This window comes from Morchella importuna (assembly GCF_003444635.1).
Source record: "Morchella importuna strain M04M26 chromosome Unknown Morimp01GS051, whole genome shotgun sequence".
Lineage (NCBI taxonomy): Eukaryota > Fungi > Ascomycota > Pezizomycetes > Pezizales > Morchellaceae > Morchella > Morchella importuna.
Genome location: NW_025763448.1, coordinates 117,829 through 140,341, shown reverse-complemented (window position 1 = coordinate 140,341; position 22,513 = coordinate 117,829). Strand labels below are relative to the sequence as shown.

The 22,513-nt window shown below is 46.4% G+C and overlaps 2 protein-coding genes across 2 annotated transcripts; both read right to left on the bottom strand.

The window, feature by feature from the left end:
• Nucleotides 1-1,954: 1,954 nt before the first annotated feature.
• On the bottom strand, nt 1,955-2,946 carry LAJ45_10833 (uncharacterized protein; the record flags this gene model as incomplete). The annotated part of the gene is made up of 2 exons (XM_046120348.1): nt 1,955-2,431; nt 2,500-2,946. 2 exons carry the CDS (start codon nt 2,944-2,946, stop codon nt 1,955-1,957), a joined length of 924 nt encoding a protein of 307 aa, XP_045966473.1.
• A 4,888-nt stretch (nt 2,947-7,834) lies between these two features.
• LAJ45_10832 (uncharacterized protein) lies at nt 7,835-10,746 on the bottom strand (the record flags this gene model as incomplete). The annotated part of the gene is made up of 4 exons (XM_046120347.1): nt 7,835-9,817; nt 9,923-10,072; nt 10,127-10,348; nt 10,405-10,746. The coding sequence occupies 4 exons, from the start codon at nt 10,744-10,746 to the stop codon at nt 7,835-7,837; spliced, it is 2,697 nt and encodes an 898-aa protein (XP_045966472.1).
• Nucleotides 10,747-22,513: the final 11,767 nt, after the last annotated feature.

Here is a 22,513-nt window from a genome sequence, read left to right as displayed (position 1 = left end):
CATACCCTCCCACTCCCACTACCCTACGCTACCCCACATCAGCCGATATCCAATACCACGGTATCCGGGGGTCCCTAAAGTGATGCAACAACGCCAAAAGGCACCAGATTCCGGTGTTTAAACACAGATATTCTGATCATACGCATAACACCGGGGCGGAGCCTCTAGTATAGAATCTGCGTTTTGCAAAGTTAACTTCTTCCGACCACTAGCTAGTGCCAAAGGTGATAAAAGGGACAAGCAACAGCTATTCGTAACATTCCTTGCTAGAATGGTGGTCCCCAGGTTGTAGATTACCATAAATTCACTTCCTATCCTATTGGTGTTGGGAAGTATGGATTAGATAGATATCTGTCTGATATGACATGATTGTTGCATTACTTATAGGGACCCCCGGGTCATACTAATTATATGATTGAATTAAATAGCGAAGTAACGAGAGAAGAAGGAACGAACAGGCTCCTGTTATAACTAGCTAACAATAAACACGTATCATCAATCGTTGTCTATATAGACAAAGTAGTAACAACAGATATAATATCAAAAACTGTAAAAAAAAAAAAAACACAACAGCCCGCCCATATATATGCAGCCCAGAAACCTTGACTCCTATAGTTATACATATATCAATCCTGCACCTATGTAGCTAGCCCCATTACACATGGCGGTCGAAAATAGAAAGAAAGAAACATTAATATCAAAGGACTACATCTGCGCCGAGTGCTCTATCGTGATATCATGCTGTCTAGAAACAGATATTAGTACGGATGATAATCCATGACCCCCCACCCCCACCTCCCGCCGTATCCCAATACATAGCTATAGCTACTTTCTGCAACAAGATCTAGAGCCCAAACCACCTACTAGACGATAGAAGAGCCTACCAACATCACCGCCCGGATTTCTCCCCTATATACACACGCCATAACCAAGGGCACGTACAGCCAGACTATCACGCCACCTCTTCCTCACAGTTTCGCGCTGTATACGGTATATTATACATAGCTAGCTAGCCAACTATACCAGCTAGTTATAGTCATGATGTCCTTTTTTTGCACCCGAACTAGAAGACCAGCACAGACAGCACCGTTACGTTGTACGGTCGAAGCGGACCATGGTCAGAGCCGAGCTATATAGCTAGGTGGTTTGATTGACCACTTGCGCACCTACATGTAGATTTAGCCATGTAGCTATGTAAATAGCTACTTGTGCAACCTACATGTACCTCCTCACTGCCTACCTACCTCCTCGCCAGTTACCTACATGTACCCACCTACCCACCTACCTACACTACTTAAGCACAGATGAGTCTACACATCTATCTTTACATCAATCTACATTGTTCCCTTGGTCGACTGATTGATCGAAACCACAGCATGTTACGTAAGAGTGGGTGGCTGCGCTACTATACTTTGATCAAGGTAATATCCACCTCTATAGCGGTACTGTGCTGTATATAAACAGATCGATCCAGTGGTGTGTATTATATGTATGCTACGCTATGAATATCATTTCCTCTCCCTCATCTTCCTCCTCTCCCCTTCCCCCTCCCTCCCCCTCTCTTCTAACCTCCACTCTTCTAACCTCCACCCCCCGCCCCACCCAACTCATGCCTTGTCTCGTCTCGTCATCATTACTACGTGCACTATCATCAACGAACGACCTAATATATCCCATCCTATCCCATCCCGAAGCCCGAAACCAGAGAACAAGAAGGGGAAAAAATGAAATAGAACTAGCAAGCGGAAGAAAAATAACAGCCAAACTCCGACAAAGCAGATATATCTCGCAAGCAAAGACTTTAAAGCACAAGCAAGACTTAAAGAAAAAAAAACGACAGAAAAAAAGCCAACTAGCAAAATCAGATCCCCCCCCGCCCTCCATGTAATAAAAGCCTAAAAGAAAAAAGAAAAGAAAAACACCCATTTAATCATTCCCCACACCTCCGCGGGCCCTAATACGTCCTATACATATGCACCGTCTCCCTCTCATCCGGATGCCGCGCCTCCTCAATCTCAACCATATCATCATAATACGGCGTCTGCTGCAGCATCAGCGGCGGCGGCGGGGGCGCCTCAATCATCAAATACTGCGCCGGATGCGGTGCCGCTGGCGGCGGCGACGGGATCGTCGGTATATACATTGTCTGCTGCTGCTGCCCCTGCTGCTGCTGCTGCTGCTGGTGGCCCGCGTGCTGCGTGATGAACTGGTGCTGATGCACATGCTGATGATGGTGATCGAACGCCGTCGGCGACACCAAGCCATTGCTCATATTGACATTATACGCCACCCCACCATTCCCCATGCCCCCCATCCCCATGCCATTCCCAAACGTCTGATGCTGCACCACAATCTCCATCGTCTCCGTACTCGACGTACCCCCACTCCCCCGCCACCCCCGCCACCACCCCCACCGCCCGCCGGCAGCACCCTATTCAAGCTCTCATTATAGCCCCTAATCTCCTTCACCAGCGCCGAGAAGCGGCTGCGGTCACTCACGACCCAAAACACCTTCTTCTTCGCGGCCGCCTTCTTCTGCAGCTTCTTACTCAGGCAGCGGAGGTTCACGTGCGTCCACTCAAATCCCTCCCGCGTGACGATGACCTCGTCGTCGCGGAGACGCTCGAGGCCGCCGCGCTCGCTGAAGCCGCCGGCGATGAGGGTGAGGAGGTTTGTGATGACGTTGCGGGTCTCGATGCTGTTGAGGCGGGCGTCGAGCGGGCGGGGGTTGTGGCCCTTGTCGCGGAGGAGGCCGAGCGTCTTGCCCCAGGTGATGAGGAAGAGGCGCTCGATGGAGAGTTGCAGGAGCAGGGATTGGTGCTTTTTGGAGTGCGTTTTGTGGGTGCTGATGGTGTCGAAGAGGAGGATTGTGGTGAAGAGGGTGGAGGAGAGGGTGGTGGGGTCGTTGGGAAGGTGCTTGGAGGAGGATTTGGAGGATTTGGACATTGTGTGGTGGTGGTGGTGGTGGTGGTGGTGGGTGGGATTCGAGTAATTGGTTGTGTTGGGATGGATGGATGCGTGAGAGTAAGTGAGTGAGTGTGAGAGTGTGTGTTGCACTGACTGAAGTTGTAGCACAAAACTCCTCACGGGAACATGAATTGAGGAAAGAGATCGAGAGAAGGAGAGAGGAGAGAGGAAAGGAAGTGGTGGGCGGGTGAGTTGGCCAGGGTTACTTATATCAGTCCACACAGCCAACCCGACATCTTGGGCTCTACTTACTTACCTACTCGTACATACACGGGTGGTACCCGCACACTGCATGCCTGCCTCACTCACTCACTCACTCACTCACTCACTCACTCACCCACCAGCCTGGCATGCCTTTGTTTCATGCCCTCCGTCTCCGTCTTTTTCCCCTTCTGTAGTTATTCCCATCCCCTCACTCTCACCTAAACGCCAAATCTCCCAACACCCTCCCCCAGCACCTATCACCCACCATCCGACCTCCACTGTGTCTCCTCAGCCAGCTCCGTCGATATCGTGACCGACCCCTCGCCATACATACATACTCCCACCCCCAACCGGGCCGCATAAGCGCCCCCCTCCTGTCGGCGTGCATGACACCACACAACCCAACCCAACCACACACCACCATCCACAGACATGTGCTGGTCCAGTGTCGTGCGAGAGGCGAGGGTTAGGGCTGCGCTGGCGAGCAGCCTATCAGATCAGAGAACGCGTGGTACGTGTACCTACTGAGTGTGCGCAGAAGTAACGTTTGTTGGGGGGGTGCCTGAGGAGACGGACTAGTAGTTTTCTCTACGCGCGAGCATGAGAAGCTAGAGTAGAGTACTCCCAGAGTACCTAGGTAGGTAGGGATGTGTGGCCAGCCAGCTACGTCGGTGGAGCTGTCGAGGATACATATTCTACGTCGGTGGAATTTTGGGGGGCAGCACGGTACGGTAGAGTACGCCCCGGGTAGGGTAGAGGAGGTAGAGTAGAGTAGAGCACATACTTGATACATACATACATCCATGAGTGAGTAAGTGAGTGAGTGAGGTTTACGAGTTTCTCGCAGACTGGTCCTCTCCTCTCTCACTCTCTGATGATACCTACATCCACATCTACAGTTCCCACCAACAATATACTCACCTACCCTACTCTACTCTCTATGCACAACAACCAAACTCGACCCAACCCCCACAGCACACGATCTACATAGAGTACAGTGTTAAAGGCTGTACCTGCCCCGCCCGTCGCGGCTAGGCCGTTTCAAAAACGTCAGGTCCGTTGCGGCTAGTGTGCTTGGCTCTAGAACTAGAGCTACATCTAAGTAGAGAGCTGTGATTAGAGTACTGAGTTGGATGGATAGATACATGGTGATATAGATAGCTACCTGTATAGTACTCTACCCGCCGGACCAGGATGAGACTGTCTATAGTGCTCAGCGATCGATTGCCGAGGAGTGGCCAGGACGGAGAAGGAAGTATGTGCATACTTGTAGAGTATGTACATACGCTGCCGGACGGACCGGTACAGACGGATCCGGTATGTACCTGCAACAGTACAAGGCAATGTAGAGCGGAGTAGAATAGAATACTCCAGAGCAAAGTATACGCGCGCAGTCGTAGTCCTGGCCGGCCGTCCAAGTAGAGTAGGTAGGTAGAGTAGCATCGGCGGATGAGATCGTAGAATCGCTACTAGTACTCTACATGTACTCTACATGTATAGCACCATACCCACTCCAACACGCACTGCGCAGAGCACATGTATATGCTATCTACTCCCCCGGACCCCCGGACCCCGGACCCCCCCCCCCCAAACCCCACCCAGCCAGCCGTTGAACAACCATATAAGATGCGCATCCACCCTCCCCCCCCCCCCCCTCCATGCGCAGCCACTGCCTCCCCCATAGTCCCTACTGATAGGGTCTATGATTACGCGACCGTTTGATCGCCTCCCCCCCCCCCCCACTCTTGTGATTTGCCCCGCTGCTTTGCTTTCCTGGGGGTTGGGTTTCAGACCGAGGGAGCCGGAGGGGCGAGGGCACCGCGGAGGGGATGGGTTAACCGCGGGTGTTTGCGTTCTGGTGGTTCTGGTTCTGGCGGTAGAGCTGCACTGGCCGCGGGGGGGAAGGGAGGGGGTGGGAAAGGGCAGATATGGGCGAATCTATATGGAGAGACCTTTTTTGCACAACGAGGTAAGTAGGTAGGTAGCGTAGGTACGGGTTACATGACATGACAAGAGTTGTATGTGTATGTGGTAAGCCTTACTTCTGCCAGTCTGCTCGTGGGTGGGCTTACACTCGGCTAGCTAGCTTGGCGCATGTGGGATCACTCGATCGCAGTGGGAGTCGTGGGAGCAGTGGGGGTTATAGCTACAGAATGTACTTGTAGCTACATATAGCTACAGCCACTCTGCAAAAGTGTTCGTGATTCCGATTTCAGAGTGAGACATTTCTCCATATGTAACTGCGGCGGACCATCAAGAACACCCCAAGAGAAGACTTTCCCAGTGACCAATGGCACCCAAATTAATGAAGAATACGATCAATGAGCTATCTTCTTTTTATATATAGCCACGAACTATATTATATATATTTTTCGTTGTTTTAAATCTCAACTTTAATAACATCAGTATTACGGGTGCGCCACACTGTGCACTAACATTAAAATTGTATCACGAACACTTTTGACGAGTGGCTGTACATTAGTTCTAAAAGGACTTACAAGTAATTGGTACATACATGTATCTATGTAAGACTCAAAACGGGTGAGAGCATGATGAAGCGCTCGGTATATACGGTACATCTATGCCTGTACTCTGTGTATGTACCCAGGGGTACCCAAAAGTGATGCAACGGCTTGGAAATATAGGGTGAGGTCCTAGTGAATTCGCAACCACCTTACATGTAATTTCTTTTATTTTGATATGATTGATGAATTCTTCATACTCTCTTTACTTTACATACTATATATCGCTGCTTCATTAGTAAAGCCAAAGTTGGGTTGCATGTGGTTGAAATCGTGAGTAGTGAATTGAGTCGTTGCATCACTTTCCGGCACCCCTGGGTACATGTATGTACCCAGAAATCGAAAGTGATGCAACGACTCTCAAGACCTCAACCACGCACGACCCAACTTTAACTCTAACGAAGCAACAATAAATGGTTATATAGAGTAAAGAGAGTATAAGGATCGAGTTCATCAATCAAGTTTAAACAAAATTAGAAACTAGGGTGGTTGCGAAGTCACCCAAGAACTAGCCGTTACATCACTTTCCAGCAGCCCTGGGTACATGTAGCTATGGTCATGGGTGTTCCATTCGAGATCAAAGGGACGTATATATAATACCCAAGGATAGATGAACTCAAGCACTCATCGATATTGTTTCGGTCATTGGCCTAACTTGGTCATAGTATGGAGTGGGGTCTCTACAGTCGACTCTCGTTATAGTGATACTTCATATAGTGATACTCTCGTTATAATGATAGCAATCGGTGGTCCCGAAATACCTTCTTACTAGTATCTCCTTACTTCTTATAGTGATACTCGCCTTATCCCTTAGTCTGGCAATGCTGACCCCCCTATAATAGAGGAATTAAATTTGTATGGGAGATCTATTATTTGATAAGAGAGATAGCAGGATCTGTTAGTAAAGCCACACAAAAGTTTGCTTTTTTTCTTTTTTTTTTTTTTTGGGGGGGGGGGGTGGGGTCCGCATTTTTCGCCAGACGAAGCGATAAGAATATATTCAACACAGATTTTCGGTCCCGACCATATCCTTATATCGAGAGGTGACTGTAGCTACAGCCACTCTGCAAAACTGTTCGTGATTCCGATTTCGGAGTGAGGCATTTCTCCATATGTAACCGTGGTGGGCCATCAAGAACCCCCAAGATCAGAAGACCTTCCCAGTGACCAATGGTGCCCAAGTTAATGAAGAATACTACGATCAATGACCTATCTTCCTTTTATATATATCTATAATAGTCACGGACAATATTATATATTTCTCGTTGTTTTGAATCTCAACTTTAATAACATCAGTATTACGGATGCGCCACACTGCGCACCGACATTAAAACTATATCTCAAACACTTTTGCTGACTGGCTGTACATACACAGGTGCTAAAACCCAAAAGACGGGTGAAGCACCCTGTCCGAGTCCGGCCTATTGACAAGAACCTTGTCCATGGCTTGGCGCATAGGGCATCACTCGCCAGAAATATATATATACCCGAGATATTATTAATTGATTACCTGGTTAAGACCCCGAAATTAATTAATAGTAGCGCATGCACGCACACCTCTTATAAACTTAACGCTTATGTGTTCAAGCACAGTATTTGGCCTATGTGTGTATGCACAGCTCGTCTCTCCTAATATATACATATACAAAAAAAATTCCACAAAAGTCTCCAACGCCATACTACTACTACCCCCCACATTCCAACATCAAATATACTAGCTGCCTGCAGCTGGGTATCTGTTATCCGTAAACTCTAGTATAGACTAGACGCGGATTGCATCTGATGAACAATAATTAGGCGCTCACAGGTAACTGCAGATCATACATCTAGATGCCAAGTGTCAGTCGGAGATTATGATTGGGGGGTTTTTTTTTGGCCACTTCTTTGAAGAATATGGGTCAGTCATGAGGGTAAATGTAGCTTAATGAAAAAATATGAATACTGCGATCGTGTGGCGTTATACATAATTACATAATTAGGACAAAAGAAATACGTGGGCGGGTCTGTTATGAGTACTATATACAAATGCGCTATACACATATATAAATAAATGCTTTAAAAGAAAGTAGAATTAAGAAGAGTGCATAAGAAAAGAAGAATATATGTGAAAGAAAAGAAAGGGGTTAACGCTGAAGCTCTAATCAAAGAACACCTTCGAGTGAGGGACGTCGTAGCATCCTTGTAATTTCTGAAATCCCGAGTGTTATCCGGCCACTGGAGGTTTCGTCTTTTGGTTTGAAGTTAGCACCTTTCTCAAAAAGGACTCTCAGTATCGAGCCGTGCCCGCCGTTTGCTGCTGCCTGAAACGCTGTCATGCCGTTGCCCCACCCAGCACTAGCATTGACATTGGCACCCTTCTCTATGAGGAGTAACACGATGTCGAGATGCCCTCCACCTGCTGCTGCCTGGAGTGCTGTTCGGCCCTCGATATCCCCCGGCTCGTCATTGACATTCGCCCCTCTATCCAGGAGGATGCGCACAATATCCATATGACCGTTTTCCGCCGCTGCTTGCAGTGCTGTTCGACCATTGCTATGCCCTGCGGGGGCATTGACATTCGCACCCTTACTCAACAGAAGTGAGACGATTTTGGTGTATCCGTTGCCTGCTGCTGCTTGTAGCGCTGTTCGACCGTGATAATCCACTGCTCTGGCGTTGACGTATGCGCCGCGCTTCAGGAGCAACGTCACGGTATCGAGGTGTCCCCCTTCTGCCGCCGCCTGCAGCGCTGTTCGGCCATTAGATTGTGCCCCTGCAGCGTCGATATCGGCATCCATAATAGTCAAGAGAATCATCACCATTCGTGTTTGGCCATTACCTGCCGCTGCTTGCAGTGCTGTCCGACCACCGTTCTCTCCTGCTCTAGCATCGATGTTGGCGTCATTTATATATAACAGCCTCACGACGTCCGCGTACCCTTCAGCTGCTGCTGCTTGCAAAGCTGTAAGGCCGCCGCTGCCTCCTGGTTCGGCGTTGGCATCGGCACCATTATCCAAGAGGCAGCTCACGACCCCAGCGTGTCCACGACCTGCCGCTGCTTGTAGTGCCGTTCGACCATACTCATCCCCCGGCTGTCCGTTGACATCGGCACGTTTGCTCAAGAGAAGTTCCACAACCCTAAGATGACCACCCTCCGCCGCTGCCTGTAATGCTGTTCGACCGTGGTCATATCCTGCTCTAGCATTTATGGCCGCATCCTTTTCCAAGAGGAGTTCCACCACTTCGATATGTCCGTTACCTGCCGCTGCTTGAAGCGCCGTCCGTCCATCAAATTCCGCTGGCCTGGCATTGATGTCCGCGCCTCGACCCAAGAGGAGTGATACAATATTGAGGTGCCCTCTACCTGCTGCTGTCTGAAGTGCTGTTCGACCTCCAAATTCCCCTGCTTCAAGATTGATGTCCGCACCCCTATCCAAGAGATATCTTACGACTTCGATATGCCCTTCATCCACTACCACCTGGAGTGGTGTCCTACCATGTACTCTAGGCTCATTGGCGTACGCGTTGATGTCAACCCCTTGTTTATCCAAGAGGTTGGATAAGCACTTTGTTCTCCCACTGCTCGCCGCCAATATGAGTGCTTCTCTCATGGCTGAAATGTCGCCCATCCCATACTTGTACATCAAGTCCTCAAGCTCGTCCCGCTTTGTTATCCACCTATGCATCCGGGCCTCACTTGAGGTTATCCTAAGCCACTGTTCGGGAGCTAGGCACCTCTGAGAAAATTCCACACCCCACTCAGAGACAGGGATGCGATGCTTCAAGGTCTTCTCCGGAAATTCCGCGTTACCGGTGCAGTAAGCGTTAAAAAGCTTTGTGTTAGCCTCTAGGGTATACGCTTCCGGGTGAAGGCAAGAAAAGCTCTCGGAATCGGTAGCTTTAGCGGCTACAGCAAAAGGCGTTTGACCGGTCATGACCTCGAAAACAACACAACCTAGAGCCCACATATCCACAGCCGTCCAATCAAAGACTTCTTTGGGCATATGGTATCCCAGTAGCTCCGGCGCCATGTATCCAAAGGTCCCTCCCCGATTACCTGACTGGGTCTTATTCACCATGGATTTTGATGATCCGAAATCTGCCAACTTGATACGCAAGGGGTCGAAGTCGGCGATAAGAATATTCTACAATTCTTTAGTAAGGAATCTTAATATGTTTGCCAGGAATATCAATGCACAAATATACACAATGGTTAGGCATAGATAATTGAGGTTTCCCACTACACTGACACCCCCCATTGATATACTTTTTCTGTTTAGATTGAGCTCCACCATAGAGATCTTACCTTGATACGACCTCCATATTTGCAGCTCATAACTAAACTCGAGTAGTAGTAAACCATTTGTGGGTATCGGGTCGATATGGGACTGGGAACGATCCTAGTACGGGGTATGGTTTCAACAACTGAGCAAGCAAATCAGAAATTCCCATACCTTTGGCTTTAAATCTCTGTGACATATTTTTAACTTATGCAATACCACAAGCCCATCGAGTACTTGCTCAATTATTTGTCGGGCCTTTTCCTCTGTCATCCTCTCAGATTCATGATCATCCTTTATGTACTGTGATAAGTCGCCGCCCTCCATGTATTCCATCGCAATATAAATTGAATTCGTGTCCTCGTACCATCCCAGGCATTTCACGAAAAGGTGGTTCTAACCATTTCATGTCAGTTGTAAATCAACCACAAAAAGCTAGAGGAATTCCTCACATCTCTCAACTCAAGCATCGTCCTCAACTCCCGCTCGACCACCTTATGCCGATCCCCCGGCCCCTTGTATCCCGTGCTATTCAGCTTTACCTTCTTGACCGCCCTCAATTCACCCGTCTGTTGCTCCTGCTGAAGATAGACCTCCCCGTACCCGCCCTCGCCGAGCTTCTGCCCCGTCTTCCATCTAGCGCCTACCTGCAGCAGCCAGACGACCGGCCATAACCACCCTGACCCCACGCCCTCCGAGTGCTCAACAATTTCGTTCGCTGTTTCGAACTTTGTGTTGAGCTTGAACCGAAGAATATCGAGCGGCGGTATCGGTGTCGGGGCTCGTTTTGCCATGGTCGGGGGTGAATGTTGTTGAAGATTCGAAGAAGAGTACTAGTACACCTCCCTTGTCCCCCATCTTTTTGATCACAGTTTTCACAGCTTGCGCTGCTGGCTGCGCTGCCTCCTATGTAATACATACATACGTATTCGGGCATGCGCTTTGTCACTGGCCACTGCCACACCCGGGATTGGTGTAACATGCGCATTATCCAGAAGCGCCGCAGCCAATCAATCAGACTTCTGCATTCACTTTTGCTCCGGCGAAGCTGAACTGCTGCCTACGCTACATGTAGGTAAGCACATATCTACGTATTTCAGCCAAGCGCCGCCACCATGTTGGTTACCAAAATAAGAATTTTGACAGTTAACCAGTGAAGAACTTCGCACCATAATGGCCATGCTAGTGAATGTCCATCATTATCGTGAGCGCTCCATGCACTGCGCCCGGGACTGTTTGGACAGCTCAAGAGACAGCAAGCATCGTTTGGTTACAATTACGTATATATGTCCTTAATTAAGTAAAACCGCAATCATAGGGGTCTCAACATAGGTATATTAGTATCTACTATTGAGTCTGGCCCTAACCCTATATATGCCAAGTCGCAAAAAAAAGGAAATACTGCATGCGTGGAGTGGTGTATACACACCATCTTACCCCTCGCCAATTACCCAGACCGATATATCCGTGGTGTATATATGCATGTACCATCCTATCCCTCGCCAATTCCTGTTCTCCCCGAATATGAAGAATTGCGGGCCCAACCAGAAAGTTGGCGAATACTCGACTTTCAATAAAAGGTTACAACCCTTCCGGCCGCCATACTTCAGCCCCACTGCCCGGGCAAGCGTTCGTAGTCCTATGTGTCTGCATGCACAGACCTGAAACAGAGACGAGCAAGAGGTGGATAAGATAATCGATTTGATGCCCTGACGCCGTATGAATCCCGTTCATCATTTATCAACAACCTAAATCACATCTGTTACACGTTATCTCACTTGCAATGAATTCGATATGGCAAAAGAGAATTCACATTTCTACTCACAGGTTCCTATCCGCATTCGGGAATACCCCGCTCACACAATCCCGATTGGAACCAATTTGTATTGTGATGATTTCCTATGGTAATCATCAAATGATGTTTGACAGAATCAACAACCGAGGCTTAGTGGGATGACGTGGGATCAGCGACAGACTCGAGAGTGAAGAAGCGGTGGGTTCCGTCATAAATTCTCACTCGTTGTAAAAAGTCCTGTCCTTGTAATGTAGATAATTTTGTGGCTGTAGAAGAGTCCCCTGGCCGAGAATATACCAGTTAGTCTGGTATATGATCTGTTCTACTTGTATGATGCTGACTATTCTCTCTAGCCACGAATACAGTGCTATTAACGAATGACTAACCCTAGCTATCGGCAGACTTGCAATCTATCCTTACACATTGCCCTTCCCTAGTAATATATTGATTTGTAATCAAGGATGCATGGTTTTCGGTTCGGGGAGATATATATGGGTATGGGTAGTCTCGTGCCCAGAATGTGCCAACACCGGCACAGTCTGGTGTAATAGGTCTTTTTCGTTTGGTGGCTTATTTTCTCGGAGATATTAGCGTCGGAGGGCTCTCGGGGGGCTCTCAAAGAGGCTTTTCGGGGTATTTTGTATGGGCTCAGCACCCCCCCGAGAGTACCCCGAACTAGCGTAAAATTTGAACGCTAGCGGAGGTTTTCTGAACCTTAAATATCCCCGGCGAACCTTAAATCTTTGCGACTTTGCCATACAAAATCAAGTATTTCGGGGTTTTAAAATCTCTCCAAACCCCTAGACTCTCCGAGAGCCCCCCGGAGTCACTCGGACATTTCTCAGAGGAAGTTCCGAAAACTTATTACACCAGACTGTGCTCATGGTGCACATGGTCACACATAACACAGTCTGGGAACGAGACTAGGGTATGGACTGATTGCCTAGGTCCAAGACTGACGTTATCCTTATATGATACTCAATGAGCATTAAAAACTTTGTTTCCCCGTCCTTTTTCAAGTTCCAGCTGGGTTACAAATAGTATTACATGAAGTCGTACGAATGTATCCGGGAATCTTTTCTTGAAGGGCTCGGAGTCGGCGACACCAGGCTACGTACGTGTGTTTAGCTTGTATACTTGTATGCGTTGAGGAGTAATTGATTCTTACGAACACTCCGATATGTGGTATGAACGAGTGATGGCGTATGACCCAAATCTGTAATTTGGGTTTAGTATGACATATATGTCATGACCACGCACAATGAATTAATCGGATGATGACCCACCCCAATTTCTGAATTGCATAGCTCCACATACGTAACTCGAAGTATACGATATTTAATAGCTTGAAAACACTTCTATCTCTATCTTAAGATTTGTATACGTATCCGGTGTTTAAAATGCCTTAAAATACTCTGGTTTGGAATGTCCCATGGATTTTTGGTACCACGATGTTTGTCTAAACTGAATGCAGGACATTTCTGGAGGTCGGAAGTCACTGTCTAGTGATGGCCACGAGACAAGATATCTCGAGCTATCGTCTTGAGACTTGCACGCATGCCTGCAAGATCACCCGGCAATACAGAGCGTTTGGAGGAACTTCATCTCGAGACAAGGCTAAGATTTGTCTCGAGATATGATCTAATACTCTATCATCACTCATATACCCCGTACAGGTCCAATAATGGTCCGCCGGATTGATAATATGGGGTTTAAGAGGTGCACTTGGGGGAAAGCTGCAACTAGGACCTGCTAAGACGAGGATAAATTTGGCCGCTACCAGGATAAGGAAGACAAATACCAAGGTTATGTTAGAACTGACAAAAAACTTTGGTAATTGCTCCTTGTAGTGGATGTGGTCCGCGAGCCAGCTCGAGATTGGTTGATTGATTGATTTATTGATTAGAGCCAGCTCGAGAAGAGAGGAAGGCCGAGGAAAAGTTCGACTCGACCTGTGATACTGGCAGCTACTCGGCTTGACTCAAGTGGTCTCGATTATTAGCCCTTGAAGTCATACTAGCTCTGTTTATGTCAATATATTATATTGCTCGTGTTTGATACCCCAAGATCTTATAAACTCATTATTCTGAATTTGGGAGCCAAATATATACTGAGGCTCCATGCCAAAGTGTTAAATTATCACTGATATTGTCCGCATCTCTAGAAGATTATTTCAAGACAAAGAAAGGTGGGGAGTGCATAGAAGCAACACCTAAAAAACTCGAGCTTCTCAAGTCGAGCAGTGAGATAAGCTCGAATTAATTATCTCGACTCGCGATCGTGAAAGTAGTTGTTCGTGGCTACTCGGGTTGACTCGTCTCGTTGACCACACCAAACTGTTACTACAGATGCTAGAGGTATCATCACTTATACCAAGATTTTGCCCTGTGCATACCACATTAGACCACCACTCTCGTTGTTTTGTCGATATTGAACTTTTTTAAACTTGCTCTCTAGAATAATGGGAAACCATTACCGGTTGAGAATATAAGAGAACATCTCGTTCTGAGTCTTACTAAGCCTGCATCTCGTTGAAACTGTCACTAATGAATGACCTTGAGGATGAGCTTGAAAATGGCTTCGAAGACAGCTTCGAAGACAGCGCGTGAGATAGATCTATGTCAAAGTCAGGATACAAACAAAGGAGCTTATAACGATTCGAGTTACTTACTTATTGAAGCTCCGATAAAAGAAATAGAACACTAAATTTTTGGAAGAGCAAACAGTGAATAGTATGAAATATTAAATGGAGCTTGTAATAGCACGTGATGGCAGGCGATGGCGAATGATGGCGGGTGATGGCGGGTGATGGCGGGTGATATTGCCTACCAACTGTATCACATTAATATTACGCCGCTGGTAGCGTCGAAATTGTGATGTATCAGATCACGTTACATAGTGTAAGTGGTGTGGATTATATAGCTTTACGAATTCTATCCTACAAGGAACCGCACCCAAGGGGCATTTTAATTAAGGTTGGAGCTTTATTTTCCTAATTACATGCGCACACTCTCATCAGGCCACATTCATTACTGTAAGCTTTCATTCTGCCCCTCTTCTCACGTATCACCTACCACACCTTTCTATAATCAGTCTTCAATGTCTCTCAGTCTTTAGGCCACTACAAATACTCGATCATTGCGATGGAATAATTCTGTCTACTAGGTCGAGCTGAATTCATGGCAACATGCCCAATGGTTTACACAAGATAAACACATCATAAGGAGAGGTTGATCACATCACGAAGGACAATGTTGGTACCTTCTACGAATCCATTTGTTTGATTTAAGAGAACCATACACCCACCTACAATTCTTCTAATTTTAAGAGAGTACATGCATCTTTTTTAAACCCCCAAAGTAACTATATCTGACAACACGCCTGCAGCCTCTCGTCCAACCCCTCAAATTCAAACGAATCGAAACTACAAACAACCATCTATACTTGATGTCTGTTGCTACCAGGCAGCGAGTAATAATTGGCTCACCTCAATGAGATCTTGGGTTCAAAATTGACAGTCAGTGTCAATATACGAAAGTCTAATATATAGTTCATGGATTAAGGAGCAATATTCGATTATCGCGTCAAAACAAATAAGATAAAGTCCCCTAGACGAAGATACTGAGCAAGGAGCTTTATGTAAGAGCTCGATGACAAGCACTTTCTATACTCTTCATTTACTCATATGTATGGGTTCTTGTATAGTTCGCGAACTATTCTAACCACTACTTAATTTCCAGTTCTCAGGCTTCGGTGGCTTCGGCCCAAGTAGTGTTTTTCTTTTCTTTGCTTCTTTATTTCTTCAATTTTAAGAGAAACGCTGTTATTTTCTTCCACATTGTGAATCCGATACGTATCCAAATAGGTCTCATAAAGAAGCTGACAATATATCCTACGCAGGTTCAAGAGCATGACCAAAGATCAGATTTCACACTTATGCCATCAACTTTCAGGGTCAGAGGCTATTGTTTCCCGTTCATGCTTGCCCATGAAAAACGATAAATACTGGTAAAAAAAAGAACTTTTCCGACCCTCTGTGTCCATGATCAAAGTAATAACCAAGCCGTCATCTAAATAAGATCTGGTTCCGTATATATACGTATGTTTGCACCCATCCAGCGGCGCGAAACTTAGGTAGCATGTAGCTTTCTGCTTCGAGACTGACAAAGGGATTCTCAATAATTTACTGGTTCAAAGGCTTACCAATTTATGGTGCAATAGTATTCTTCTACGCATTTCCGGGTGTGAATAGATAGAGGGTTGCTATAAACCCCATGTTATTTCTACGTCTATCTCAAAATTTGATTTTATTACCTTACAGAATAACGTTTTTCACCGGGAACGCAATCGTCACCGGGAAAGCAATCAAGCATGACATGAACGGGATCGCGAATTGCTGTGAAAATTCAAAATCACCCAGAATTACAGAACGAAATACACTAAAGTCATTTTGAGATATCTTTCGAATATTTCTGATGATTGTTACTAATAGGTAGCGAGTATATAGCTGTGGGAGGGTCATCAAGGCTTGATGACAGCTGATGACCCTCCCACAGCTACAGTGGAGTCTCGATAATAGCATATGGTCGGGAACGGATTTTCGTGTGCCACTATCGGGGATATGCTTGTATCGGGAATAACTTTGCCCGTACCGACTCGTTTGGGATTGCCCAACTATATGCTACTATCGAGGATATGCTATTATCGAGGTTGCTACTATCGGGACTCCACTATGTATACTCGCTATGATCATAAGAAATAGTCAAAAACACCAAAAGAACTCTCCTATACATGTATGGCTTCATAGATATTGTTTTGGTGCTCATAATGCCCTTCTGTGAGCTTCGGTTGCTTTCCTGGTGATGATCGCTTTCCCGGTGAAACACGTTACTGGTCGATTGTCGTTGGGCTAAAAGAGGAGTCAAGTATATGTTTGTTTCCTCCGGTATCCTTGACAGCGGTACCTAACGTATCATAGAATTATTTCATTACACACATGTGCATGTTAAGCCAAGGCCATTTACATTTATAATTTAAGCATCTTGGGATCACACCTTGTATTACCCACCCAAGGAAAGCAGGAGTAAGTAAAGTCACGAGATTTGCGTTGCAACTAAAATTACAGTGGAGTAGATCCTAAAAAACGTGATCACCAGTGATCACGCACGCATTTTAAGCAACCAGCTACGCGTACGTCGAAGAGCGTACTTACACTTATAGTACATCTAAAGCGGAACACAAACCTGACCTGAGTTTTAGTCAATTCTTATGCTCCACAAGTGCCTCTATGTAGGTTCGACTATTTCAAATTCAAATCTTCATTCGAATAGATATGAGCAATTTCTCTGCACAACGTTCTCATCTTTGGGGCTGAACCTACTATCTAAGTGCTTACATTAGTTATGCACCTTTGATAGGTTCACCAACCACTCAGACAAACTCATTCCTAATACCCCGGAGAACTCCCCGCCCAAAATCTCGCGACTCACAGTATAATCAGTTTACAGAACCTCATCGGAAAGACATAATCGAAAGTTTCGGTATAAACCATGTCCCCGGGTCTAGATATTTATTCTCCGGTTGGAACATGATGAATGAAACGTTAATCCTAGCTGCGCATATACATTCTTCGATGGTCAAAACCCTATGGTGGGTACATACGTACCACATAAAGGGTCTACATTTGAGGCACATATCATGCAACTCAGAGGTTTGTGCTGAATGTACAGCGAGAGGTAAAATTATTGTAGAAACAGGGTCTAAAAACAGGGTTTCTGTGGCTGGGCAAGCCAATAGGGCTCCTCCCATATTTCTACAATAATCTTACCGCAAGCTGTATGTAACCCCCACACTCTTTCATTGGCCACCACAACGGATCCTTTAGCATATTCGCTACTCAATTTACCTGCCTGCCTAATATTCGGCCAACGACGAAGAGGACGGATGAACCGACGGGCGGAAGGTCCGTGTGCTTGTCGTTGTACCACAATGACGTAGATGGGGCGATGGGGGGGCTTTGAAACAGCATTCAAGACACTTATTTCACATCGCCGGGGGCTTTAGGATCGGATTTAAGATCGATCTGTCCGTTTTTGTTTACATTTGATTTACATGTTTCCCGTGAATTTCTCCGGGCATAAAGTTCTAGAAGAATCCAAGGATCATAGAATGAGTAGATTTAGAATTTTATAGAAGAAGGACGATGAGAAGAAACTAATTATAGAAAAAACAGGTTTCAAAGCGTTGGTGAGATGTCTCGATGCCTAGGTACCAGGTACAAGCTGTGGCACCTCCCAAACATCGAGTTCAAGGGGCGCTCCGGAGGAAGCGATACCTTACTGCGCCAGATGAATTGGTGGATCATCGGTAAGTCAAACCTCACGAATGAAAACATGTGATGGCAATTGCTATATCTCCGCAGTTTCATTATTGGATCGGCCAACTTTTATGCTTGAAATCCTCAAACAGCCTCGGTTATCAAGCTTATAATTACTTCCTGGGTGGAATAGCGATACGAGGTTTCATAGCCGAGTGATATCTTATGATTAACGGGGATACGTTGAGACAATTCTAATAAGCGAGGGTGCATATTCCCAGGGACGAGTAACCTTTTGATAACCAGCATAGATCTACAAGATCTACAAAGCGCAAAGCCTAAAGGCTGCTTATATAGGAAATAAGTTCCTGACTATCGTGGAATTTTTCACTGAGGGTCCGGGTCAATATGCGCCGACAATTATAATAAAAGGAGGTTTTCTCGGCGAGCCCGAGGTTTCGTACAGTCGTTAACGAATATTCGAATACTGCCTATTGACAAACAGGGGTTGAAAACATGGCAAGTCGTGAAACCCTCCAGCTGATTTCTATTGCCTCAACCCTCCCCCGCTCGTCAACAGAGGGTATTCGTCGAGTGAGGTGACGGTGAATAACTATATCTACATTATTTTGAGGGCTTGATGGCACAACTACACTTTCAGGTAGGCGTGCCCACCGCCGCCGGCACATCATCATCGCTAGAATGATCTACAGCAGGTTTCAATAGAGCTTATCGTTGTGTGGGAAGCCACTCGCCCATTGTTTCGAACACCTCTAATACATTCCAGAGATGCTTCACTAGAAGTCACTCGATTATCGCGCCAAGAGGAGCAGTGAAGCCCAACACCTACCATCTCTGTTTAACCGAGACGGGAAGCAGCTCCCACTTTGAGTGTCACCCAGACCCTTCCTGTGAAGCTGGGACGCTTGTTTTTTCCGGAGGCGCCGAACGGAACAACCGGCAATAAGCTCGGCATTTCTCATAAATGGTGGGCCGGGTGTCTCTAAGTGGCTAGTTATCACAAGTCAACATGCTTATCTACTAAATTTGTTCCTTGTTTACAGGAACAACATGGCCCACGTGAGTGGGTATGAAACTGGGTTAAATAAGTGTGCACTTACACTGTGGACATCCCTATTTGCACAAACGACAAGCACTGACTGTATCTAACCGCGACATTATTAGCCGCATGCTCTACCCTGGAGTAGATAAAGCACTCCACTCTACTCTTCTGTGGGGTAATGAATTCTTTGGACCTAGTACGAATTGGTACTCTGCCCATATATTTGATGTCCCAGAAATAACTGTTTGTTTCCGATCCTTTGAAATGGCGGACCGCATGGAGTAACCAGAATAAGTTTTGGGTTTTGTTCGCTAGGGGTCGGTTGATAAGTGCCTACATGTGGAGTATGCACTCTAATTACCTGTGGACCCTTCCCACCTTTGACGCGGTTCGGGAATAATTCATCAACTGAATCTTTCGGATAGCCCTGCGGGGAAGGGCCACATTGACAATTCCAACTACATCATCGTACTATGCGCGGCGGATGTACGAATCGTACACTAGACACAGGTGCATACCCTGCATTCAATCAGTTTCTTAATTATCTGGATACGACCTTGAAACTGGTCGGGCTTGGAACTGTAAAGGCAATTCTACACATAGGTCAGAGGTTACAGCTTGAGGCTTTGATTGGGCTATGCTTTTCAATTTCATCTCCAATCGTCGTCACACTGTAACATGTGAAGGTTATTGACGGCTTTGAAGCGAGTACTAGACCGTGTCGTAGTAATGGAGGGATATCTGGCTCTCCTCATCGTTCCGGGTTCACCATGCATGAGTTTAAGCATCCTGGGCCATAGGGATCGATGAAAAAGAAAATTCAATGTAGATCTCAAAAACCAACGAATGGTCATCAAAGTAACGAACTTCTGTATGTCTGACCCTACCGGTCAATTGCTATTGATCATCATTGTGCCAGTACTTTAGTCTGCAATTGAACCTGGGTTTTCCAGCGGTCCTCACCGCAATAATAATAAAATAATAATAATAATAAAAACTTAAGCTAAACGGTGAGTCTAGAGAAGGCGCACCCACCAACAGGCGAGCTGAAACAGAAACAAAAAAGCAAAACGGCACAGCTAGAATCTCGCAAAAGCAGGTCAATTACGTGCTAGGGAAACGAGGCTTGCCGAGAAGTTACAAAATGCCCGCCGAAATCAACCTATCATACACAGGCGGAGCGCTTGCCGGGAAGGAGAAAAAAACCGCACACCCCACCCACCACCTCGTGACATCTATGTCTCAGGATGGACCGACAGGACACTCTGATTGTGATGAGGCTCGAGCGGGCCCCACAATCACCGCCGAGATCTGTTCTACCTGTCGCACGTTGGACCTCGCATGCGTGCGGGTTTAGATCTATGTGCCTATGGTTATCCTACAAGTATGGTAGGGACTCGCTCGTTCTGCTTGAATCTCCAAAGAGTGCCGATAGGGTGCTTTTCCCACAGATATTCCAACTGTGGGGCCTCTGGATCAAACCTGGTAAACTTCTGTTTGAGTACTTGTATACATGTATCAATCTCAGATATAAGCTATGAACTACTTCCCAACCTCAAGCGACTAGACTGGCGTCCTGTCAAATAGTATAAAAAAAAACTACCCAAAAATTACTTGACCTACCCCTCAGGTCCAACAGGGGAGTAGGCGAGTAGAGTATCATAGGTGGAAAGGCACGAAATTGCACCATGTCCATACATGTAGTTTTGTATGACTGGGCACCGCCACACCGCCACACCGCCACACCGCCACACCGCCACACGAAACTCGTGGCAATTTTGGCTGGGTCTGGATTAAGATTTGGAGCGGTTAATCCCGATGCTACATGGCAAGCAATTGCAAAGTGGCTGCCGAAATCATTCCTCCGGTTTGATACTGCCGCACGCAGGTAATATCCGTTATCCGTACCGAACATATGTACCGGTACATTGAGCTGGCTTCTTGAAGAGGACTAAGGGTTTGAGGCCGTTACACGGTATGTATAACGAACACATATATGTGACTATTAGACAAATACAGTACCGATAAATAATAGTAATGGTTTCCATCAATTGATTCGAAACAACTGGCTAGCTATGTGCTTCCGTTGAAGTCATGGGCCGTCTCGCTTTTACCTGGAAACTGGCGGGAATGTTAAAAAACACAGATTAGAGACCCCCATGACGGCAATGGCTTCAAAAGGGAGGAGTTTCCTAAAGGACTCACTAAATAAAACATAGTAACGTATGTCCACTATCATAGACCTCATGATCAAGAATTATCCAACGTGCATACCACTTGAAACTGACCAAAGAAGAGGAATAACATCATTGACACAGGAAGAATCGGTAAACTCCATATATCTGCAACCCATCACAGATCAGGGTCCTTCATCTTCCCGTCCCGAAAATTAACTCCGTGCCTCCCAGCCCAGCCCAGCCTCCGCCATGATCATATCATTGCATATACGGACATACTCCGATGACCAATGCATTCTTTAGGCCTGGTAGGTTCATGAGAATGTGATAATCGACTCATCACACCAGTTTCTTCCTCCTCGTCCTCTTCTTGAGGTCTTTTTTCGCGGGATGCCTAAAGAGATACTCTAGGATTGTGTAATAACAGAAAGGGGGAGATTTACTTTTGTTCGAATATATGGTGCGTATCAAGTATAGACTCTACATACCCCTCCGAAGCCTCTCTAAAGGGAGTGTACATCAATGCGTGCCGGTATGAGAAGAGGAGGGAGGAAAGCCGTAGTCATCCCAGGCGGGATCGTGTTCTCGAATTTCGGCCTTTCGGGCTTAATCTGCTTCTAGAAGACGTACGAGAACCTAGCTTGAAGCCACCCATGGAGTTAGCCGCCAAACCTGGAACCTTGATAAAGAAACCTCGAGTGGCGAAAAAATAGACCCCTCCACAACAACTCCCGGGAAAAGAAAGAAATAACGAAAAGGAAGGATTCCGAAGGAGTGTACCAGGTACCTGGCTAGTAAGAGTGGGTAGAGCGCAAGGGAGGTAGGTGTCAAAAAGACTCGCTTATGTTTCTCAGAACGTGGTTATCTCCCGGTATGTATCCGGTATCATGTACGAGGAAGGGAAAAAAGGAATCTCTCTGATCAATTATTATTCGGGACCCTAGACCCCTAGCACGATACATATGCCGCAACTAGAGTACCTGTCAACCACGTGGCAAACAATCGACGACTATGCACCCCCTGTGTAAAATGAAAATCCTAACGTCACACCGTTTTGTGGATCCTGGGAAAGGAAAGGCCTTAAGGCTAGAGCTTCTTCTTTTTCATTGTTCTTTTTTGGCTATCACCAAGTCTCAACTATTAGGTGCCCATTTCTCTAGGTACATGGATGAGGGGGGCTGTGACCTTAGGAGCCAATCCGCCAGTTTGG